Below are 26,298 nucleotides of genomic sequence, written 5' to 3' on the forward strand. Positions count from 1 at the left end.
TTCCTTTTAATTCTCCACTTCTTTGCTTTTATTGCCCATTTGTTCTTGCATGTTGTACACTTTTTCCATCAGAGTTCTTAGCATATTAATCATATTTTAAATTCCCAGTGTGATCATTGCAATGTCCCTGCCATGTCTGAATCTGATTCTGATGCTTGTTTTGTCTCTTCAAACTGTGCTTTTTATCGTTCATTTTTGTTGAATGTTGGACATGATATACTGGGTAAAACGAACTCGAGTGAATAGGCCTTCAGTGATGTGGTGGTAATATATGCGGTAGGGAGCATTCTGTAAGTCCTATGATTAGGCTTCTTAGTAAGCCTAGGTCCCCAGACTGAACATTCACAAGTGTTTTTCAGTCTCCTCACCCCCATTTAGGTAAAACAGGAAGGTTGGAGGAGGCTGGAGTGGTTATTCCCCTTCCTCCAGTTGGCTAGGCACTGGTAAAACCCAATGCGATTAGGTTCTAACAAGAGTTTACTTTGGGGCCAGGCTTACATTAAAGAAAACAGAATTCTCTGGGCATATTTCAGAATAGTTACTTTCACCTACACCTGCTAGGAGCACAAGGGGATTTTTCTCTGATATTCATTATGAAAATCAGGTGGGACTCTTACAGGTAAAACTCGCAAGTGTCCCTTCTCCAATCCACACATGGCTTGGCCTCCTCTTAAGAGATTTTCTCTGTTAGTCCACGATCAGCCTCCAGGAAGTATTCAATTACCTTTAGGTATTCCTACCCAATGCTGGCTCCAGTGGTGGTTTCTGGGCAGGTGCTCCTCCAGGTAAACTATGATTTTCTGCACCTGCCTGTGTCTCCAGTTTTCAGGGTGGTGGTTTGTCCTGTGACTTCAACTCAAAGTAAGAGTTTAGTTGTTCAGCTTTTTTCTTTGCTATGATGGGAATTAAATTTTTCAAACTTTTTACATGTCAACCTGGAAACCAGAATTCCCTTATGCTTTTAAAGAAACTGCCAATTTTCTAGACGAGTTGTACCATATTACATGATACCACCAATGTATTAGAGATTTCATTTCTCCACATCCTTGCCAGCATTTCATACTGTCATTAATTTTTTTTTTTAGGTATCTAATAGATTTGTAGTGATCTCAATGTAGTCTAAAACTGCATTTCCTTCATAGTGATGTCAAACATTCTTTTCAGAGCTAATTTGCCATCAGTGTATCCTCTGCAGTGAAATGTCTCTATGTTTTTTGCCCATTTTCCAATTGGATTTTTTTAACTGAGTTTACAGAGTTATTTATTCTAGATATGAGTCTTTTGCCAGATATGTGGTTTACATGTATTTTCTCTCAGACTCTACATTTTTCATCCTTTTAACAGGGCCTTTGGCAAACAAAAGTTCGTAACATTGATGCGTCAATTTGTCAAGTTTTTCTTTTATGAATATTCTTTGGTAAGAGCTATTCAGTAAGTTGAAGCCTTTCTCCTGCGGTTTTTCCTAAAAGTTTTATACTTATTTTACGTTTAAATCAATGATCCTTTTTTGAGTGACTTGTTTAATGAGTGAATAATAAGCGGAGACTCTTTTTTTCTCCTATGAAATCCAATTGCTCCCCCAGATAACTATCTTATGAATCATGTCTATCACAAATTATTATCACTAGATAATCAACTTAATTTACTTTTTGTTAAAACCAACTTGCTGAAAAGAATACAAATTTTGACTAGGAGGAGAAAGGTGGAGTGGATTTATGATTTTATGGCAATTATAAGGGGAGTGTTTCAATGGAGACTTCAGGCAACTAGAACTCAGCATGAAACCAGAAGGCAGAAGCTGATAAAGACAGGGGTAAAAAGGAGAAAATGAGTTCAAAACAACTAACTTTCAGCCAGGTGCGGTGGCTCATGCCTGTAATCCCAGCACTTTGGGAGGCCAAGGTGGGCGGATCACGAGGGCAAGAGATGGAGACCATCCTGGCTAACATGGTGAAACCCCGTCTCTACTAAAAATACAAAAAATTAGCCGAATGTGACGGCATGTGCCTGTAGTCCCAGCTACTCGGGAGGCTGAGGCAGGAGAATGGCGTGAACCCGGGAGGCGGAGCTTGCAGTGAGCCGATATCGCGCTACTACATTCCAGCCTGGGCGAACAGAGTGAGACTCTCTGTCTCAAAAAACAAAACAAAACAAAACAAAACAATCCTCAATTCTGTCCTTTTGCCTAGGGATCAGATCATTGCAAACACCAAATTAAAACACAAAACAAAACAACAATAGAGGGCAATTTTGCATGCAAATTATGCTAAGGTATAAAGCATATCTTAGTATTTCTCAAAATGTAGTCATCTGTGGATTTACTGAACGAATTTGTCATATCTGCTTATAATCATACACTACTTCATAATTTTTGACAACCATAAATAATATAATTTCTTGACATGTTATCATTGTAATTATCAGGTGATGCTTTGGAGGCTGATTATCATACTATGTGAGGTATTACAAAGAAAATCAAGACTCTTAGCAGACTGTGATCATTTTTCTTTCCCTAATAGATTTGACAGAAAATTACTGCTTGATTTTACTGTGAGAATGAGTAGAATACATGACTCTGTTTTGGACCAGTATTTACATTTTTTATTTCAAGTTGTAAAATATACGTGGCCAACACTGTTACTTTCATCCACAGATGGAATATCTGGGAAGTATAAAAACCTGTACATGACCTTTTATCAAGATTATTTGTCATCAAATTACCCATATCCAAGTTTCCATGGGCCTGGAATTTCCTTTCCACTTGATAGGGATATACATTAGGAAGTCCAGTTGATAACATTTTTATTTTTTTTAAAAAAAGGAAAAAAGAATCAGCAGAGTCAAGTTGTCTTAGTCTTAAGGCTTTCTGGATTTCTTCCTTGGAGGACGTCAGGATCTTCCCAAGGCCTGGGTCCTCGAATATTCTTCCAGTCATCAAACTTGGAGTCTTTTATTTTCTATAGAGCCGCAGAAAATTAAAGTATAAATATTAGTATAAGAGCCCTGTGGCTTTGATTAGGACACAACTCAATGAATAAATGAGTAGAAAGTATCCGATAGGTCCTCAATTACAATTGTAACAAATAAATCAACTACAATCATAATCATTGATGAAATGTCATCTTAAGATTTAGAACTTTTCTTGTTTGTTATTGATGTTAATGCCTATCTTACTCCACCTTAACCATAAAACTATTAAAATAGAGAAAGAATCTACATGCCTTATTTTTGAGAGGACAAGGAAAAGGCCGAAGCTGGGAAAACAAAAGTACAAATTTGAAGGTTGATCCAGCACGATAATGACTGAAAGGGTTATCAGGGATGATGGTAGAAAATAAGAAGAAAAGAACAAAGATGGAGACCCTAAAGTCTTCTATGAAAAAGAAAAGACACCAAGATAATTTGTCTTATGTCTGGTCTTAGGAATGAAAAGACTTTTCCTACAGCTACCATAAGCAAAACACTTTTGGGCAACTGAAACTAGTTGTAACTACATTATGGATCATCCTACCTTCATTTAGTCTGAAGTATCTCTCAAGCACAAAAATAAAGGTGGAATAAAAGGGGGAAAATAAATGTTTCTTCACCTTTCTCTTACTGACCACCACTCTGACATTAACTTTTACATATCTGCTGTTTTGGTTGTTCTGGAATAATTGAGTAAGACAGGAAAAAAAAAAGACTGAGAAAACAAAGGATAGCTTATATCCAGAGACAGGGAAAATGATATAAATTTACCTTGACACTTGGATACTAAGCATTAGTCTCTTACTAACTAGCTATATAATCTTTGGAAAGTGATTTAAGCCACCTGGGCATTAATTCTCTGATAAGTAACAATGAAAAAGTTGGACCAAATAGTCTACATGGTTTCTTCAGCTCTTAGATTCTACAGGTCCTAGAAGAACTAGAAGGAAAATCTACTCCCAGACAAACTCTCCATAGCATCACTACTGGTATAGCACTTGTAAAACTACAAGTTAGCAAGTTACAGGATTTTTTTTTTTAATCAATGGGAAAGTAGTAAATGAAAATACTGTTCACTTATAGTTTTACCAGGAGTCTGTATTACATGTATACACAAAGGAACAAAATTCAACTAATTTAGCATACAAGAAGAATTTAAAGTATTTTCAAGTATAGTTATTAAATGATCTAAAGTTATTAAAAGATTTTAATAAAGAATAAATGACCATTATCCAGGTAACATAAGATATATATGCTTAACAGAATTGAAGAAAATTGTTAAATAACAAGTTCATGTAAAAGTGGTCTAGTCTTTAGAGATCTTTGGTGAAGGAGATTCCTTGTAGAATTCTACAAAACATGCACAGTGGCTGAAGAATGGGCTGTGTAAATGTGCTGAGAAAAACCACCCAAGACATAACACTTCACAGCCAACTGGCATAGGCTTGAGTGTGGAACAGCATGAAGAAATGCTGAGAAAAAACAGTGTCAAGAATATGGAGTTTTCAGGCCTGCCAACAGTGGAGAACTTTCTTTTAACATTTTGTTGCTAAGCTGACATCCACCTAAGACACCAAAAGGGCGGTTCTTCAGGAGTAAAAATTATGCCTGAGAATAAGATTTTATTGAGATTCACCCCAACAAAGCTTCAAGCCAAGCCTTGACAAGATTCTCTGGGGAGACAGTTTGGAGATTAAGTCCCAACAAGGGAGAAGGGTCAAGGAAAGATAGTAGCCCTTCAACAGATACTTCCCTACAAAGCACAAAATGAAGTTCAAGGTGATTAGCCAACAATTAAATTGTCTGCTAAAACAAAAATGAACACTCTTCAGAATTTTCTTCAGTGTAGTATTCACAATGACTACCTTTCGATACAAAATGACCAAACATACAAAGAAACAGGAAAATATAATCCAGTCAAAAAAATTACAAACTCTAAGACGTGAAGAACATCCGACCTCACCACATCCCATAATATAGTGTGCTATTAAACTCCTTGATTTTTGCTAATTAGATGGGTGAAAAGTGATACCTCATTACACTCTGATATTCCTATTATGATAAATTGAGCATCTCTTCATATGTTTAAGAATGATACTTATTTCCTTTTGTCCAAAAGTTTTACATGCTATGCTTTCCCATGTTCTTACTGAACAAATGAATTGTTGAACTTTTCACACTGATTTGGAGATGGTCTTCATATTTAAGTAAATGAATGTGCCATGATAAGATTAAACTATATTTGTAGGATTTCTCATATAACTTGTGACTTCATATACATTTTTTTAGTCTGAACTTTTGAATTTGTATGTATGAACCCATTAATCTTTACTTTTAGAGCTTCTGGGTTTTATATCACATTTAAATAGGCTTTTTTGACTCAAGACAACAAACAAAATTCCCCATTTATATTCTCCTAGTACTTTTAGCATTTTGCTTTTTACTTTTAAATTCTTGATCCATCTGGAATTTATTTATTTGTAGTATATTAAGTATGGATCCATCTATACTTTCTTTTCAAATGACTATATAGTTTATCAAATACTATATATTCAAGATAATTTTTTTCTGTACTATTAATACTTTTAAGGCAGATAAAACCAGTAACTGATTGTTGTAAGACAGAGACTACATTAACATACTGTACCTCATATTCCGACTCTAAAGATATTTTATTCTCTTTCAGTTTTTTTTCAAGCTCAGGATCCATCTGTAGAAAAGGAAAAAAGGTAGTAAGTTATCTAAGTCTGTTAGACTCAATTTTCAATTTTAAGTTATAGAGGAGATGGCTGAAATAGTATGGCCAAATACAAACACATGGCAAAATCTCCACCATCTACTCTGATCACATAATGATAACTAATGTACTACTGCCACCATTATTCAACTAACAAGAGTTAATATCTACTGATTACTTGTTATGTGACAGGCATTTTGACATATACTGTCTTGTTTCATCCTCACAAAATCCATGAGATACATATTATCTTTATCTGTATTATCATATGTAAGGAATATGGGACACGGGGGGGTTTGAATAACATGTCAAAGAGGCAGAGCTTGGCTTTGAGTAATGGTTCTCTGCCTCCAGAGTTCACACTATTAACCACCAACCTAAATTATATTATGGAGAAATAACATAAAAATACTAATATAATGCTGCACTTGAAAACAAAAAGGAATACCTTCCATGAGCCAGAAGTAGGTATCTACAAAAAAAAAAAAAAAAAAAAAAAAATCCATAGAGGTAAAAAGGAGCTAATGCTATATTACCTGTATAAAAAGTCTTCTGTATGTGGCAAAGCCTTCAAGAAAGAAGAGTATGATGGCTGAAATTAATAAACAACAACTACAAAAAAGCAAAGATCAAGTAAGTAAAATAGAAGCATAACCAGAGGATTTCACTGGAATAATGGATGAAGAGATAAAGACGAGATGAATGAAAAAAAGTATTTTACAAAAGCGAGACCTAAAAGTTCTAACACATAGCTAATAGGAGTTCCAGAATTAGAAAATAAAGAAAAGGGAGGGAGAGCAATAATTAAATAAAAATAGCAAAGAATTCCCCACTACATAGCAGTGAGTCCTCAGACTGAAAGAATACAGTAAGAAATAAGCACAACAAAACAAAAACATTTTTCATCAAAGTGAAATTGATTAAGAAAAAAAGAAATCACAAAGAGTATTTAGATGAAAAGGTCAACAGCACAAATTCTATAGGCAATAAAGAGATAGTATAATAATATGAGTAATTTTATGCCATTAATTTGAAAACTTAGATAAAATGGACAGATTAATAGAAAAATACAACTTTTCAAAACTGACAAAGGAAGAATAGACAACTTGAATAGTTTTACAATCTACAAAGAATTAAATCTATAATAACCTCACACAAAGAAAACTCCTGGGTCAGATGGCTGTGCCAGTGAATTATCCCAAGGAAGAAATAATGCCAATGTAACAAATATTCTGTATGAGTTATGTGGTAAGCATAACCCTGGTATCAAATTTCACAAGAAAATTAAAATAACAGGCCAGTTTCATATATGAACACAAATGCAGAATTCTTAAATAAAATAGTGTAAAAAGAATTCAGCAACCTACCAAAAAGATAGCATACCATAATCAAGTTGAATTTATTCCAGAAAGGCAGAGTTAATTTGGAAATCACAATGTAATTTGCAAATAAACTAATGTGACAGAACAGAGAATCCTGAAGCAGACTTAAAAACTTATATGAACAGCTGATTTATGACAAATGAGGCACAGAAGAGCAGTCAGGAAACAATGCTATTGTCAGTATATGATGACTGCACAATGTCTTATCTATTAATATTAGAGAATATATTCCTCATATCACATACAAAAAAAGAAAAAAATCAATTCCAAATAGAATGTAGACCCAAATACAAAAGGCAAAATTCAAAACTCTTAGTAATTCACATAGAAAAATACTTATACTTTGGAGTAAGGAACATGTTTCTTAAAAGAAAAAAAAATCATAAAGTAAAAGAGGAATAAAATATAGTGTACTAAACTTTTTTTTTTGACATGGGAATCTCACTCTGTCACCAGGCTGGAGTGCAGTGGCACAATCTTGGCTCACTGCAACCTCTGCCCCCTGGGTTCAAGCAATTCCTCTGCTTCAGCCTCCTGAGTAGTTAGGACTACAGGCACGTGCCACTATGCCCCGCTAATTTTTTGTGTTTTAGTAGAGACAGGGTTTCACCATGTTGGCTAGGATGGTCTTGATCTCTTGACCTTATGATCCACCCACCTCGGCCTCCCAAAGTGCTGGGATTACAGGTGTGAGCCACCATGCCCAGCCAACTGTATTAAACTTAAGAAAATTTGTTCATCAAAAGATACCATTAAGAAAGTGAAGACTAAAAGTTTTATAATCTGGCATGCATAAAAAAACTCCTAAAAAATAGTAGGAAAAACCCCAATAATCCAGTAGAAACAAATGAGGAAGAGGCCTCAATAGACATATCACAAAAATGAATATACAAAATAGAATATAAAAATGGCCAACAGACATATAAAAAGTGATTAACTTCATCAGTCACCATGGAAAATTTAAATTCACCTCATAATTAGATAGCAATTCATAACACACTCACCAGAATTATTTTTAAAAACAAAACAAAATTAAACTGACAATACAAAGTATTTGCAGCCTTAACGATAAATTGCTGGTAACAGTATGGACGGATGGTCATTCTGAAAAACAGTTTGGAACTATCAAATAAAATTGAAGTATGATACAACACCCTATAATCTAGCAATTCCTTTTTGTACATGTACAAGAGAAAAGCATACAAGAATGGAATGTTCAGGATGTCACCAAGATGGCAGAATAGAAGGTAACCTGCTCATATCCCCCCATAGCAACAAGAATCCTGCATCTATCCACAGTAAAAAGTCTCTCTGCAGGAGCCTCAGAATTCAGGTAGGAGGTTGTCAAACCCTGATGGAGCCAAAGACCTAGGAAGGTTGTTTTGAATGCATTCACACCTAGGTGGGTGATTCACTGAGCCTGCTTCTAAGTTCAAGCCTGGAAAACAGCCCAGTCCTTCAAGGGGCTTAGCTAACAGCCCCATTTGGCCTTCAGTCTACAACCAAAACCAGCCGCCAAGAGGTCCAGAAGGAATCACACATGCTAGTGACTTAGCAGAAAGGCTTGTCTGCCTGCTGATATTGGTCTTGACAGTAAGCCTGAAAGTGGCCCTGTGGCTCTGCTCCAACCTTCAGCTGGAGGTCCCAGCTCAGACCTGTTTACACAAGGACCCAAAGGGAGACTCAACCATATCTGGCAGCCCAGGAGTATAGGCCTCCCCAATGGGCTTGCCAACCTCCTATCACAGCAGATCCTGAGGGGGCCCAGCCTCAGCTGCAGCCTCTCTGGCCACAGTTGGGGAACTATCCTGTCTAGGGACCTGCTGGGAAATGCACACCCACCTGAGCCAATGTGACAGGCATGCCATCCTCTCTTCTACAGTAGATCCCAAGGCAGCTCAGTCTCAGCTTCAGCCCCTCCTGTGGAAGTTGAGGAACTACCCTACTGATGCAGTGACCTGCCAAATGACACATGCTCATCTGTGGCAATGAGAGGGGGTCATCAGCCTCCCCACAGCAGATCCAAAAGGGGTCCAGTCTCAACTCCAGTTCCTTTTGCTACAGTCAAGAACCCATCCTGCCTATGCAGAGAGCTGTTGGGAGGCATGCTTGTCTGGGGCACTGAGACAGTCTTCTGGACTCAAGTACCTGGTCAGCATTCCCACACAGCCCCAGTACCTACCTTGGATCTTCCACAGATCCATTTGGGCCAGGAAGCCATGCCAACCTTGGAGCCCTCATGAGACTCATGGCAAGCCTGGGCTTTGAGCACTCTGTAGTGCTGAGGCAGCTCAAGTTGTCACAGGCTCAGAGAAGACAACAGTCAGTGTGCTTAGAATCCCTGGAAAACCTTCTGAAGAAGGACAGGCACAAACAAAACCAGACTGCACAGACTAAGATAAATAGAGGCTCTCAATGCACACAAATTGTCACATTTCTTCGAGTATCAGAAACCTTTAGGAAAATATGACTTCATCAAATGGACAAAATAAGGCACTGGAGACCAACCCTAAAATGATGGAGATGTGTAATCTTTCAGACAAAGAACTGAAAATGGCTGTTTCAAGGAAGTTAAATAAACTTCAATAAAAGACAGAGAACCATTTAGAAATTTATCAAGAAATTGAACAGAGAAGTTGAAATAATTTCTAAAAAAATCAAACAAATCCTAGAGCTGAAAAATACAATGAATGAAACAAAAAATGCACTACAAAGCATCAACAGAATTCAGCAAACAGATGAAAGATCAATGAGCTCAAAGAGAAACTATTTGAAAATACACAGTAAGAAGAGAAAAAAGGAAAAAGAATGAAAGTAATAAACAGCTTACAGGATCTATGGAACAACTTAAAAACAGCAAGTATTCAGGTTATTGGAGTTAAAGTGGGAACTAAGAAAGATGAAGGAGCAGAAAGCTTCCTCAAAGAAATAATAACAGAAAACTTTCTAAACCTGGAGAAATATATAAATATCTGGGTAAAGCAAGGTAAAATGTCACCAATAAGATTCAGCCCAAATAATACCCCAAGACATATTATAATCAAACTCTCAAACACCAAAGTCAAAGATAAGATGCTAAAAGTAACAAGAGAAGTGAAGCAAACGATATGAATGACATCCATATTCCTGGCAGCAGACTTCTTAGCAGAAACTTTATAGGCCAGAAGAGAGTGGGACAATATATTTAGAGTGCTGAGGAGAAAAAACAAACTAAAATACTGTAACAACCAAAAATACTATATCCAGCAAAGTTATCCTTCAGAAATGGAGAGACGACTGCCAAACAAAAGCAGAGGTAATTTATTGCTACTAGACCTCTCCCAAAAGAAATGCTAAAGAGAGTTCTTCACACTAAAAGATAAGAACACTGCATGATATACTAATACTGCAATCCTAATGTTTAGACCACTTTTATCTTTAGTAAGAAGACAAAACTATTAAAAATAGTAACTGCAACAGTTTGCTAAGAGATTGGCAATATAAAAATGTAAATTGTGGCCAGGCACAGTGGCTCACATCTGTAATCCCAGCATCCTGGGAGGCTGAGGTGGGTGGATCACTTGAGGTCAGGAGTTCAAGACCAGCCTGGTCAACATGGCAAAACCCCATCTCTACTAAAATTACAAAAATTAGTTGGGTGTGGTGGTACGCGCCTGTAGTCCCAGCTACTTGGGAGTCTGAGCAGAAGAATCACTTGGAAGGTGGAAGTTGCAGTGAGCTGAGATTGCACCACTGCACTCCAGCCTAGGCAACAAAGCAAGACTCCATCTCAAAAATAAATAAATAAATAAATTGTAACATCAAAAATTCAAATTGTTGGAGGAAAGAGAGTTAATGTGTATAGGTTTTTATTTTGGTTTTTCCTTTTTCTGTAATCAAAGTTAAGTTGGTATCCATTTCAAATAAGTTGTTATATCTATAGGATGTTTTCTGTAAGCCTCGTGGTAACGCAAAGCAAAAATCCATGACAGATACACTAAAAATAAAAAGCAACAAATTAAAATATACTACCAGATAAAAATCACTTAATCACATAAAAAGGAATGAAAAAAGGAAGCGAGGAGTTATACAACTAGAAAACAAGCAATAAAATGGCAGTAGTAAGGCCTTACTTATCAATAATAACACTGAATGTAAATGGACTACACTCTCTAGTTAGAAAACATAGAGTGGCTCACTGAATCAAAATATAACACCCAAGTATATGCTGCCTATAAGAAATTCACCTCGTCTATAAAGATACACATAAACTGGAAGTGAAGGAATAGAAAAAGATATTCCACGGAAATGAAAACCAAAAAAAGAACAGAAGTAGCTACGCTTTTATCAGATAAAATAGACTTTAAGTCAAAAACTAAAAAGAGAATGAAGGAAATTATATAATGAAAAAGGAGTCAATTCAACAATAGAATGTAACAATAGTAAATATATATGTACCCAACACCTGAGCACCCAAATATACAAAGCAAATATTAACAAATCTAAAGGGAGACAGACTGCAATACATAATATTAGGGGATTTCAACACCCTACTTTTGGTGATGGACAGATCATCCAGGTACAAAATCAACAAAGACACAGTAAAGTTAAACTATACCCTAGACCAAATGGACCTAAGACAAATTTACAGAATGTATCATCCAACGGCTGCAGAATACACATTCTTCTCATCAGCACATAGAATATTCTCCAGGATACACCATATGTTAGGCCACAAAACAAGTCTCAACAAATTCAAAACAGTATCAATCATATCAAGTGTCTATTCTGACCAAAACAGAATAAAAATAGAAATCAATAACAAGAGGAACTTTGGAAGCTGTACAAATACATGGAAATTATACACAATGCTCCTGAACAACCAAAGAGTTAAAAAAAAAAAAAATTAAGGACCAAATTTTAAAAATTTATTGAAACAAATAAAAATGGAAACATATGAACATAGCTATGCTCATTTGTTTACCTTTGTCTATGACTGCCTTTGTACTACAACAGCAAACTTCAGTAAATGCAAAAGTTCAAATTTACTATCTGGCTCTTTACATGAAAAGCTTACTGATCCCTGACAGATTTGAAGCACAGATGAACTTCACATATATAATATTGAATAAAAGAAGTCAGCACAAAAGAATATATATAATTCCACGGATATAAAATTCAGAACAAAGAAAATTAATCAAAAGGTTTTGGGATGTATTCTAAGATGGTAAAACGAAGGAATTGATTACTACAAAAAGCACAGTAGGGCTGGGCGCAGTGGCTCATGCCTATAATCCCAGCACTTTGGGAGGCCGAGGTGGGAGGATCATGAGGTCAGGAGATCAAGACCATCTCGGCTAACACAGTAAAACCCCGTCTCTGCTAAAAATACAAAAAATTAGCCGGGCGCAGTGGCTTGCACCTGTAGTCCCAGCTACTCAGGAGGCTGAGGCAGGGGAATCACTTGAACCCAAGAGGTGGAGGTTGCAGTGAGTCAAGATCGCACCACTGCACTCCAGTGACACTCTGGGTGACAGTGCACTCTAGGTGACAGAGTAAGAGTGATTGCACCAGTGCACTCTGGGTGACAGAGTAAGAGTTCGTCTCAAAAGAAAAACAAAAAAACAAAAAATGAAGCACAGTAGTGTTTATCTTAGGGGCAAGAGGAAGGCATGGAGCAGCAGGAGGAGAGATTAGGAAACAGCACACAGAATGTGTCTGGAGTGCTAACACTTTTTACTTTTTGACACAGATAGCAGTTACTTGGGATTTCAGTTTATGATAATTTATTAAATTGTACATGTATGTTCAATACACTCCTTGGTTTCTGTATTGTGTTTCACAACAAAACAACTTAGATAAATAAAAATAATGAATTACTATATTAATAATTGCATGTATGTAAAAGGGATAAAACACAAACCTACAATACAAGTTAACTTCCTCATATGCTTTCAACTAAGAAAACAGCAAATGACCTACTGCTGATGGGCACGAGGAACTGACTGTATTATTGAGAGATATATCTGTACTTTGTGTGATTTAAAAGAAATTTTCAGTGCTAATTTTGATTGTGTGAAATGTCTGTCTTACCAGCATACATTAAAATCAAACCTCTACCTAAGATGCTACTCTATTGTATACTACTTTGATAAACTTTCTTCCTGTGTCTTTATTTTCTGTACAAAATTTATCCAGTAATCTAAAATTTATCCAATAATGCCAAAGTAATTTGCAAAACAAAATAATCAACCAAAAAACGTTATTACCTGCAGTCTCTTGGAGTTTAAGAGATAAAGACCTAATAAAGGAAGGGTTCCAAAAGAGCTTAGAGTTGAAAGCCCGTTTTTACCCTGGAAACCCTTGACACACCTAGTAAACCCATAGGATAAGAACCAAGGTTTGAAATCAGGTAGATGGCTGCTACTGGGGGTTACAGAAACCACCATACAGGGCTATAATGACAAAAAAAATAGAGATCAAAACACACACAACAGACAGTTTTGAAATTCTAGAACTGCGTAAGATAGGAGTATACCACTAGGTTGAAAATTCTCTGAAAAATAGAGCATAATTTCCTGGAGTATCAATTTAAAGTCATGTAGGTCCATGGACATTATTTATAAACAACTATAGAGGTTCCAGATAATATTGTTTTCCTCGAGGAAGGTTTTTTGTTTTCTTTTTTTTTTTTTTGTTTTTTGTTTTTTGTTTTCAATACAGACAGATTAGAGGCTAGGAATAGGGAAGAAACAGACAGGACAGCCTAAGTCTTACTTAACTGAAATCAAGCCATGACCTGGCTCACACCTGGATGATATTAAGACGGATCAGCCCTCAATCTATCTGCATCGCAGAAAAAAGGATACGCCTTTTATGGAAGAAAACAATACTATCTGGAACCTCTATAATTGTTTATAAATAATGTCCAGTATTTAATTGAAAAATTATGAGGCATGTTTAAAGATAGAATCATATAACTGAAAAAAATAAGAGAAAAATTAGATAATAAAAGCAGGTCTACAGTGATCCTTATGTTGGAGACAGGCCTTTAAAGTAACAATAATTTGTATATATTCAAGATATCAAAGGAAAAAATAGATTAAAATATGGCATCATAGAAGATTTCTCCAGAGTACTAGAATGTGTAATAAAGAATTAAATGTGCATTTTAAAACTAAAAAATATAGTAATTGAAATCACGAAATCAAGGGATGGCTTTATGTGGAGATTGAACATAGCAAAAGAGAAATTTAGTGACTACAAGATAAAACAATAGAAAATATACAAAAATAAAGTACAAAAAAAAAGAATGGGGGGAAAACGCTGAAAAATCATAATAGAAATGTTGGGCATAGTTAAAGAATAGAACATATATCTGATTGGCATCCCATAAAGAAAACTGGGCAAAAGCAACAACTGACAAGATATGAACAATTTTTGGTTTTACATTTTCTGTGGTTTCATTAAAATCTTCAAAGAAATCAGAAGATAATTTGGCTTTTTGGGTCGTTTGTTTTTTTGAGACAGGGTCTCGCTCTGTCACCCAGGCTGGAGTGCAATGGCACGATCACAGCTCACTGCAGCCTCAAACTCCTGAGCTAAATCAATCCTCCCAGATCAGCCCCAAGCAGCTGGGACTACAGGCACGCACCACCAGGCCTGGCTAATTTTTTGCATTTTTTGTAGAGATGAGGTTTCATCATATTGCCCAGGCTGGTCCTGAACTCCTGGTTCAAGTGATCCACCTACCTTGGTCTCCCAAAGTGCTGGGATTAACACATATGAACCACCATGCCTGGCCCTAGAATATAATTTAAAACTCAGTTTTTTCTTAATCAAGTACCTGGACATTTCTTGGTGCCATTTTTCAGTTTAGCATTGATATACTATAGAAAGCACGATCCTTGGTAAAATTTAACAGTATACATAGGAGGACAACAGACCTGGTACCAGTCCCCCTTTTGTTCATCCATAGGATATTTTAATAGTTCTAACCTCTGAATCAGAAAAATGTCACTTTAGTCAATTTCATAGAGCAATCAAGAGAACAATATGATAATGCATGTTCTCATTGGTATGGTATGCACAAGCTAACTCAGCAGCTCTATTTTAGACTGAGTATAGTATTGTATTTCGGGGAGATGAGTAAACTTATGATTGATTTATAAGTACTTGCCTGCCTCATCCTGGACCTGTGAGATTCAGTCTTCGTATCTGTTTTCACATCCCTGTCTCCACCATGCCCAATCTCAATTTCTTGTTTGCATATTGTGCAGTATGCTCCGTTTTGGTTATTTAATTCCTTAATCCAGTTGTATGTGTCCTTCCATATGTCATTAAAATGACAGTCATTTAGCTTCCTTTTTCAGTGATGTCTGAATCATACTGGCACTGGTATTATAACTGTTCTCATTTTCATTATCTAATCTTAGAAAACTTGGTCACAATATTTATAATGTTAAAAATTGAACTAACACCATCTGTTATAAAGCACAACAGGCAGGCAAAGTTGAAGACTTACTGCTCGCAAATGTAGCATACTTATATTGCACACTTAAATCACATCACTTGGTCTGATGCAACAATGTATGATCCATTATTGTGGATCCTTGGTGGTTAGTATCAGCACTCATGAGAAAAAATCAGCAACAGCCACTAGGGACAGCAGATAAACTATTCCAAATCGTTTTCTAAAACTTGAAAGCTGTTGCTTCCAGCTCTTACTTTTTTAGGCTTATACTTTCCCCTGTCCTTTGCACATCCTTTACAGAGAAGCCAGATGTTTTCTTTCCTGGGATGCCAAACTTTCAGTACAAAAATCAGGACTGTCTCAGGCAAACAATGATGGTTGGTCACCCCAAATCCATACTGTCCTTTCTACATCCTTTTCCAAACTTCTCAACTGAACCCATCCTCTTTTGATCCAAGTTTTTCCTTTAGGCCACAGTGTCAACCCCCCTTGACCTTAGCAATTTACCCTCTTAACCACCCTAACTTCAATCTCTTAACCCATGCAACCACTATCAGCCTCAACCAGTCTTATCCTTTCAATCCTCAAGGACAAAACTCAACCTCTTAACTCCTCTCAACATTACCTCATCTTCTCTACCTAACTGGAAATGAACCTCACCCAAACACTGACTCTTGATCACCTGAGTTTGACTTTTCAACATCAACCAACCTAGGCCTCTAAATCTCATAGGCCTTGTCTTCTGATCCTTCTCACCTCAACTATGTCCTCTCATCTTCCTCCTATAGACCTTAACCATCCCCCATTCTTTTAACTTAATTCCCTTGACTTCAACTGACCTTGTCCTCTCAACTTCAATCAACCTCATTCTGTTAACCTTACCTAACCTTGTTCCATTTACTTTGACTCCATTTCCTAAACCTCACCTGGTAGCTCAACCTCCCCTGTTCTCCTTAACTGGGTGATATGGTTTGGCTGTGTCCCCACCCAAATCTCATATTGAATTGTAGTTCCCATATGTCATGGGAGGGACTCAGTGGGAAGTAATTGAATCATGGAAGTGGTTCCCCCATGCTAGTCTCGTGACAGTAAGTTCTCACAAGATTTGATGGTTTTATAAGGGATTTTCCCCTTCATTAGGCTCTCATTTCTCTCTCCTGCCACCATGTGAAGAAGGTCACGTTTGCTTCCCCTTCTGCCATGACTGTAAGTTTCCTGAGGCCTCCCCAGCCTTGTGAAACTGTAAGTCAATTAAACCTCTTTTCTGTATAAATTACCCCGTCTTGAGTAGGTCTTTATTAGCAGTGTGAAGACAGACTAATACACTGGGTTACTGGCACTACCATTTACCCAGTCCTTAAAACCAAAACCTTGAGTCATCCTAGATTTATTCATATTTTTATATTACATACATTAGTCATCAAATACTATCAATTTGCTGCTAAAATTATTGCTGGAACTCATTAATTTCTCTTTATCATCATTGCAAATATGTTATTTCAGGTTCCATTATTGTTCATCCGTGCTACTGCCCCAGAATCCTAACAGGTCTCTTTACTTCCAACCTAAACAATATTTTCTCTTCCATTTTGGTCCCCCAAAAACCATCCACCTGTACTCCACTGCCAGCGAGCTATTTCTAAAATGAAACACTGACCATGTGCCCAATACTCCCTCTACCTTATAGAATATAAGTTATTTCTATCATTTAGTTAATTCCTGCTCATTCTTAAAGCCTAATTCAAAGGCTAATGCCTTTAGAAAACCTTCTCTGATTCACCTTTTCCAAGTTAAAACTATACAGCTCTCCTTGAACTTCTAATAATGGCATTTTACTGGCATTGCTATATTATATGTCTGGGTACATTTTTTTTATTAGCTGTCTTCCAGCCTCAATTATAAACTTTATAAGTACTAGTTTCTGAATACTTTACTTGCAGTATCTAACAAATATTAACACATGACCACTATTCAATTATTTTCCAAACACATACTTATTTTCTCCTTCAAATGTCATATACTACCATAATTTTCATCTTAAAGGGAAAAAGAAAAAAATTCCTTGACAAAGTAATTGGGATGCTAACTGAAATCTTCTAACACAGTTAAATTGAAAGTTAACTGAAAATTAAGTAAAATTGCTCATTAAATAAAATTGTTCTATTCCTTCATAGAAAGTACACATTTTTTAAAATTTAATATTTACCCTAATACCCACTGTCTTTAAAACTAGCTGATGTTGGTTTCTCTAAAACCATAAAATTAACTGAGGAAACTGAATAGGGCTTTATACTCTACTTTTCTATCGATATTACTGAGGTCTGCTAATAAAATATATATATTACTTGGGAAAAAAAACTACAAATATCAGATATGTGCCACAAACAAAAGCTATGTACTTCTGAATGAAAAAAACAGAGTTCTTATGTAACACCTGAATTTCACAATTGTGTGATTACACAGGGTGAGAATCCTAGCTCTACCCGTAAGTAGCCATGTGACCTTAGCCAACTTAATTAAGCTTTTTAAATTTTTCTTCCGTTTTTTTCATGTAAAGACCCACTATAGTTAATGTATAGACCCCCTGTTTCCTCACCTGTAAAATAAAGATGATAATATATAGACAGTCCCCAACTTGCAATGTTTCAACCTACAGTTCTTTTACTTTACAATCCACTTAATCAGGTATTAAATGCATTTTTTACTTATGATATTTTCAATTTACAATGAGTTTAAAGCAAGACATAACCCCATTATAAATCAAGGATCATCTGTGTGTGTGTGTGTGTGTGTGTGTGTGTGTGTGTGTGTGTGTATGAACTAATATAGTCCTACTACAAAGCAGACACTATAAATGTAGGTGTCTTTATTTATACTGAAAAATAGTTTTCCTTTCTTTTAGTAACAATTATTAAAGATACATATCAATATACTTTATACAATTATGAATATTAATATGAAATATAATTAGAGAAAAATAAAGCAAAATTATTGACCTATGTTTTTTAATCCCTTCTAAATCCTAAAAACAGCTACACCAGATCACATTTTGTGGGAGAATGCTAACAATATTGCAAATTTTCTAATGAAATAAGAAAGATTACTAGACTGGGTGGAAGGCCAAGGCAGGTGGATCATTTGAGGTCAGGAGTTCAAGACCAGCCTGGCCAACATAGTGAAACCCTGTCTCTACTAAAAATACGAAAATTAGCCCAGTGGTAGTGGCACGCACCTGTAATCTCAGCTACTCAGGAGGCTGAGACAAGAGAATCACTTGAGCCTGGGAGGCGGAGGTTGCAGTGAACCAGGATAGGCCACCGCACTCCAGTCTGAGTGACAGAGTGAGACCCCATGGGAATAAAAAAAAAGAAAGAAAAAGAAAGAAAGATAGATTACTAAATTAGTTACATTTCATGATTCACTGCCACGTGATCACTAATGTTATTTTAAAGAAAAAAACAAAGATCACATCTTAGCGTTGAAAAGCAAGACAAACGCAGACTGCATAGTGTACTGAGTATACAATTCTCCTAAATGAGAACATACATACAGACAGACACATGTCAAACTCTAATTATATTTCTTACTTTAATCTTCACAGCATCGTATCGGATTTGAGAAAACTCACGAAGACCAAAAGAACCTCCAACAATCAGCAACTAAAACAAAGAAAGGAAACATTTAAGCAAAACAGAAGAGCAGAATTCAAATTCAGCCTATCTATAGATTGCTTATCTAAACAACAATAGAGGCACATTATACAAAAATTCTATAGAGTAAATGCAGTATATACTGGCTAGGAAACCATTATAGCATATCATTACCAAATACCAAAATCGTCACCTTATATCTGTATTTGACCTTATGATTTAAATGACATCATAACAAGCATTATGTTATTTGACTCTTACAATAGACCTATTTTTGGTTTTTGCTAAGAAAAAACAAAAACAAAAAAAACCATTCAACAAATGAGGAAATAAAAGCACAGCCAACTAAATGACTTGCCCATTGTTAACTTAAATTTTGCCCAAGGCTGTCTCTGTACTTCTATTGCTACGCAATCTTCCTTAGTAAATAAAGAAACTGAAACCTGATCAACTGATCAGACCATGTCCATATAAGGCAGATGCCTAGCTATAACCAATCAAGCTATTTATGTACTTCACTTTCCTGTTTTGTCTATACTCCTTGCCCATATTGAAGAATGGAGCTCTCTCAACTTCTGTTTCTGAGTGCTGCCTGATTCGTGAATTTTCTTTGTTCATATAAACTCTATAAAATTATCTTTTTGTTGTTTAAGGTTTTTGTTTCTTTTAATACCATGATTACACAGGGTAAACCCAGCAGTAAAACTCGCCTTTTTTTTTTTCCTTCAAGACCAGAATTCTTTTGATTTTATGATTTTTCAAAAGAAGCCAATTGGAGTCCTCATTACCTTACCAAGTGATAAAGAAATCTCATGAAAGATTAATGCAGAATATTCTCTGTATCACATTGTATTCCCAGGTACAACATAGCTATACAGATCACAGGTAAAGAAAGTTTTCAAATTCTTACTATATACTAAAATTCTGAAACATCATCTTACGATATACAGAATCACTTTCATTTTTTTGCTGGCACCTCTTTGAGGCACAATATTTTCAAAAGATTTAAACTTCATAATTAAGAATTGTAACCACCCAATTGGTTCACCTTGCATGCTGCCTAGTCAGAGCCGATTTATCAAGGCAGGGGAATTACAATGGGCAATTGCAGAGCTGGCTGTGCAGAGACTGGAATTTTATTATTACTCAAATCAGTCTCCCCAAGAATTCAGGGATCAGAGTGTTTACAGATAATTTGGTGGGTAGGGGCTTGGGAAGTGGGGAGTGCTGATTGGTCAGTTTGGAGATAGAATCATAGGGTGCAAAGGGAGCTTTTCTTGCTGTTTTCTGTCACTGGGTGGGATGGCAGAACTGGTTGAGCCCAATTACCCATCCGGGTAATGTCAGTTGATCCATCCAGTGCAAGGTCTGCAAAATATCTCAAGAACTGATGTCAGGTTTTACAATAGGGATGTTATCCCCAGGAGCAATTTGGGGAGGTTCAGACTCTTGGAGCCAGAGGCTGCATGACCCCTAAACCGTAATTTCTAATCTTGTAGCTAATTTGTTAGTCCTGCAAAGGCAGACTGGTCCCCAGGCAAGAAGGGGGTCTTTTTGGGAAAGGGTTATTATCTAATTTTGTTTCAGAGTCAAACCATGAACTGAATTCCTTCCCAAAGTTAGTTCAGCCTATGCCCAGGAATGAACGAGGGCAGCTTACAGGTTAGAAGCAAGATGGAGTCAGTCAGGTCTGATTTCTTTCACTGTCAGAATTTCCTCAGTTATAATTTTACAAAGACGGTTTCAGTATTGGTACAAAAGTTCATGACCACGAGGAGAAACTCACTCATCATTACTTACTGTGTGTCGCTCTTATAAAACAAGCTTAGAACGGACTTTGGATTTCAGAAGACACCTGCAGATTTCCCTGGCATCTCAAAGCAGGGATGAAAAGTGTAAGATTCTCCCTGGGACCTGAAAGCTTAAGGAGATGAGTAACTCCTCCCTTCTCAGGCCCAGTCCCAAGGCGCAAGGCTACTTGCGCTACTAGCGTGCGCCAGCAGGATAGCAGAAGCAGGAAGAGAGGCGGCAGGAAGATGCGTACCTCTGAAGATTGAGAAAGAGGCCATCGTGTCCAACATAGCAATTACGTCAGACTAGGACACTTCCTGTTTACAGGAGACTATAAAACCTTTGTCTAGCCCTCAGCCCACCTGCGCCCAGGCACTCATTAAAACAGCATCCGGCCGGGCGCGGTGGCTCAAGCCTGTAATCCCAGCACTTTGGGAGGCCGAGACGGGCGGATCACGAGGTCAGGAGATCGAGACCATCCTGGCTAATATGGTGAAACCCCGTCTCTACTAAAAATACAAAAAACTAGCCAGGCGAGGTGGTGGGCGCCTGTAGTCCCAGCTACTCGGGAGGCTGAGGCAGGAGAATGGCGTAAACCCGGGAGGCGGAGCTTGCAGTGAGCTGAGATCCGGCCACTGCACTCCAGCCTGGGCGACAAAGCGAGACTCCGTCTCAAAAAAAAAAAAAAAAAAACAGCATCCACACCACCTCATGTTGTCTGTTGGTGCGCTCTCAGGGTTTGAACCAATACAAGAACCTTGTATGTGCCAAAACCCAGGAGGGGTTCTGGTCCACATCCCCCGTGGACCTACCCCTCCACCCCAGAGAGCAAGCCACAGCAGCCAGACAAAGGAAGCTCCTTGGTCTCTAGTTGCTTCTCTGTGCATGCACATTGGTCACTGATCTCACCTACTGTTTCCCCAGAAGTTTCCCCAGAAGCCTGGTTAACAGGGAAAATCCGCAGAGCCTCTCTTAGTTTCTCTGGTCCAAAAATCCAACATTGGTTCAAGAAGGCTCCGGCGTGTGCCAGGCACTCGCTGATCATCTGGTCTTAGGGGGATGCCTCTAAGCCATTTGATCCTGTTCCCGGATGGATGGACGAAAAAGGCAGCGGTGACAATTGCTCCTTTTATCATCTCCCTCCAGGACGGTCTCCTTTTTCCCTGTTCTCCCGAGCCTACCCTCTGTTATGGGAAACTCCCAGTTCTGCATTCCAAACAACAGCCCTCTAGGCTGCTTCATAAAAAACCTGCAAACCTTAGGCCTCAGGCAAGATATTCGCCCTAAGCGCTTTGTCTTTTTTGCAATACAGCCTGGCCACAGTACCAAGTAAATAATGAGTCCAAATGGCCCGCAAATAGAACATTCAGCTTTATAATGTTAACTGACTTAAGCAATTATTGCTAATGACTGGAAAAATGGGGAGAAATTCCTTATGTCCATGCCTTTTTCCACTCAGATCACAACCTGACCTCTGCAATTCTTCTTACCTGTTCAAATCCTTCCCCTCCATTCTTACCGCCCTGATCACCTTTCTCCTCCCAACTCTACCTCTTTTTCCTCATTTGATCCAGTTGACTGCTGTCCACCCCTCCCAGCCCCTACCTTTTCCTCTCAACTGTCTTCTTTAACCCCCTCAAGCCTCCTCATCGTCTTCTCAGCTGCCATCTTCCCAGTCAGCTGTATCCACTTCTTTTCCTACACCATCCCTTCCTCAGGACAATTCTAGTATTGCCTGTACCCATCATCTTCCCCCACTGCCCTCTCCTAAGGCTTGTAAACCCATCCCGCCACCATACGCCCCTACCTAAACTCCACTGCCTGTTGACTCAACCTCCCTTCCCCCTTCAAACCCTCAGAACGAACCACTATCTTAAACTTTCGGTTCATCTCCCAGTCCACCCCCCATATTCGGTGCAAGCTTCAGAAGCTTGACGACGGCCCTCAAACCCCAGAACAAGAACTTCTTAATTTAGCCTTCATAGTCTTTAACAATCATGATGAGGAAAGTAAAAGCCAAAAATGGATGGAGTTTCAAATGCTTGCCTCCGCCATCAGGGGCCCTGCAGGCCTACAGGGCCGCAGCTCCACACGGAAGCCTCCTAGCAACCTACCTCCACCTGGCACCTGTTTCAAGTGTGGCTATGAAGTCCACTGGTCCAGACAATGCCCAAATCCAGGTAAGGCCACCAGGCCATGCCCCCTCTGCGGAGGACCCACTGGAAGTTGGACTGTGAGCGGCCCCTGCAAGGACCGCCCTCATCCCTTCCAGAGCTGATCAAACCTCCTATTTGGATCTCACTGGCCTTGCCGCTGAAGACTGACGGTGCCCTGAAACGGATGCCCCGGAAACTACCATCGCTGCATCCAAGCCAAGGGTAACCCTGATGGTGGCAGTAGGCCAGTATGTTTTTTTAAATTAGTACCAGGCAAACTGCTCTGCTTTACCTAATTTTTCAGGACCCACTCAGTCCTCCCTTTTCTCTGTTGTGGGAATTGACGGACAAGTCTCCAAACCCTGAGCCACCCCTCCACTTTTCTGCTCCGGGCACACCTTTTCCTTCACTCGCTCTTTCTTAGTCCTGCCCTCATGCCCAACTCCGCCCCTAGGCAGAGACATCCTTTCAAAACTCCACACTACTCTCAGCTTCCACATTCCCCATAGTACCCAATGCATCAACCCAGACCCCTCGAGGCACCTAATGACATGGTGGAGTATCTCCAAAAATTCTTTCCTCCACAAAAACAGTGAGCATGTTTGTAAAAAACTGTCAAATAAACTTTTTTAGAACTCTGAAAATTAAGCAAAAACTTGCAACAACGTGCACAGTATTTACCTAAGAATGTTGTTATCTGAATCTCAGGAACAACAGTTAGCTTGGTGGCATTCTTAATTTGCCATATTCTCACCCCTCCACCCAAGCTCCATAACAACCATGAAAATCAACAGCCTGCAAACATGATGTAAAGCCTGGCACCAACTGGAGAGGGTAGAGAGCTTGGAGCTCTTTAAAACACCATTCCGTGAGAATTGTCATCATTCCAGCAGTCTGGTAGTTCCTAGAAGATGCTATTCACAAAGCTGTCTTTAGTTTACCTGACTTGGAGCTCAACTAGTATGAACAGACTTCTAGGAAGTGTTTGTCAAACAAACAAAAAAATTCCGAGGTAATTGTTTAACATTATGACTGTCTGATGTGGTAGATAATAGGAATAAGGTGTCCTTAGAGGACCCTGAAAAGCTCAAATATATTCCTGAGAATTTAGAAAGTCATGCAAATAAGCAGAACTGTGTACATGCCCAGAGCAATGTATATGCCCAAGAAAGACCTAAGAAGGCCCTAAATTCTCAACTTATGACTAATTTTGAAGCTCTGAGCAAGTAAGAAGTGAAAGCTGTACACTGAGCTGTAAATTGCATGGGTGAATGTTGAAAGCATGCCCAAAAAAGCATGCAGAGCCTCTCAACAAAGACTGGCAGATTTGTTGGTTTCAGGTTTTTTTTTTTTTTTTTTTTTTGAGACGAAGTCTCGCTATGCCGCCCAGGCTGGAGTGCCGTGGCCGGATCTCAGCTCACTGCAAGCTCCGCCTCCCGGGTTTACGCCATTCTCCTACCTCAGCCTCCCGAGTAGCTGGGACTACCGGCGCCCGCCACCTCGCCCGGCTAGTTTTTTGTATTTTTTAGTAGAGACGGGGTTTCACCGTGTTAGCCAGGATGGTCTTGATCTCCTGACCTTATGATCCGCCCGTCTCGGCCTCCCAAAGTGCTGGGATTACAGGCTTGAGCCACCGCGCCCGGCCTGGTTTCAGGTTTTAAAGAAACCTCTGTCTAACAAAAGGAAACACAGTCCAATTAAAAAATGGGCAAAGGATTTGAACAGACATTTCTCCAAAAAGATAGTCAAATGCCAATAAACATTTGAAAAGATGCTCAACACAATAAGTCGTTAGGTAAACGAAAATCAAAACCACAATGAGGAATCACTTCACACCTACTACAAAGGGTAATAATTAAAAAGATGGACAATAACAAGTGTTGGCAAGGATGTGGAGAAATTGAAAATTATATATTGCTGGTGGGAACGTAAAATTATGCAGCCACTTTGGAAAACATCTGGCACATACTAAAAAGTTACACAGAGTTACCATATGACCTAGCAATTCCATGCCTAGGTATATTCCCTACCCAAGAGAAATGAAAACATACTTCCACACAAAGCGTGTACATAAATGTTCATAGCAGCATTACTCATAATAGTAAAAAATGGAAACAACCCAAATGTTCATCAATTGATAAAATATATCCAAACAATGGAATTATATCCATCAAAAGGAATGAAGTATTGATATATGTTACAATGTGAATGAACCTTAAAAACATTCTAAGTAGAAGAATCCAGTCACAAAAAACCCACATGTTGTATTAGTGTGTTCATATGAAATGTGCAGAATAAGCAAATTTATGAGTAGAAGTAAATTAGTGGTTTACCAGGCCAGCATAAGAAGTAGGAAGAAATGGGAAGTGATTACTATTAGTTATGATGCTTTTTTTGGGGTGATGAAAATGTTCTAAAATTGTGGTGATGGGTCCATAACTAAGAATATACTAATACTGAATTTGCTAAAAACAACAAATTGAACTTTTTTTTTTTTTTTTTTTTGGAGAGACAGAGGTCTTGCTGGTCTGGAACTCCTGACCTGAAGCGATCCTCCTGTCTTGGCTTCCCCTAACACTGGGATTACAGGTGTGAGCCATCGTGCTTGGCCCAGATACTTTAAATGGTTGAATCTTTTGGAGATTCCTAAAATCCAAATTTGATGAATCTATATTTTTCAAAAATGTGTAAAATACCCATTACCTTTCTAAGGTCACTTATTTCCTTTAGTCTGCTTAAATGGAAAAGTTGGTCATTTCATCTGTGCCAATATTCATACAAAATAAAAATCTTTTCTGTATTTAAAAGAAAGCAGCTTCTGTTCATATGCTTTAATTATTTCATTTACTAACACATCAAGGCTTGCTGAAGCAAAATAAATTGCCCGTGATCAAAAAGCAAATAGAGTCATCTGGATTTCAACTCTGGTTGTCTTAAGCCAGCCTCAGCCTGCATTTTCACAACATCCTTAGGGAACTCAGTGTGGAATTGGATGCAATCATACAAACACGGAAGCTGTTTTCAACGTGCTTAAGAAATTATAACACAGCAACCATTCTGGCTACAATGTGGCGGGCACCGTACTCAACACTTCATTCACAAGGTGTTATCAGTTCATCAAAACAACTCTAAGAATTAAGCTAATTCACAAACTAGAAAGATG

The 26,298-nt window shown here is 38.1% G+C and overlaps 1 protein-coding gene across 6 annotated transcripts in view; it reads right to left on the reverse strand.

Annotated features, from left to right (window-relative positions):
- Positions 1 to 26,298, reverse strand: part of COX16 (cytochrome c oxidase assembly factor COX16) — a 53,435-nt gene that overhangs the window by 26,493 nt on the left and 644 nt on the right. For 2 of the 6 annotated variants that reach the window (XM_073997646.1, XM_073997645.1), the window contains exons 2-5: positions 19,126 to 19,197; positions 6,241 to 6,272; positions 5,615 to 5,677; positions 2,579 to 2,957 (exon numbers count right to left, since the gene is read on the reverse strand). In XM_073997646.1, the coding sequence (XP_073853747.1) occupies positions 2,841 to 2,957; positions 5,615 to 5,677 (180 nt within the window). In that variant the 5' untranslated portion in view covers positions 6,241 to 6,272; positions 19,126 to 19,197 and the 3' untranslated portion in view covers positions 2,579 to 2,840. Of the gene's footprint in view, positions 1 to 2,578; positions 2,958 to 5,614; positions 5,678 to 6,240; positions 6,273 to 19,125; positions 19,198 to 26,298 lie in introns of those variants that run through there. The other 4 variants (XM_005561645.4, XM_015453945.3, XM_045396633.3 and 1 more) reach the window with 2 other exon arrangements.

The sequence above is a fragment of the Macaca fascicularis genome, chromosome 7 (genome assembly GCF_037993035.2).
Source record: "Macaca fascicularis isolate 582-1 chromosome 7, T2T-MFA8v1.1".
NCBI classification, from domain to species: Eukaryota; Metazoa; Chordata; class Mammalia; order Primates; family Cercopithecidae; genus Macaca; species Macaca fascicularis.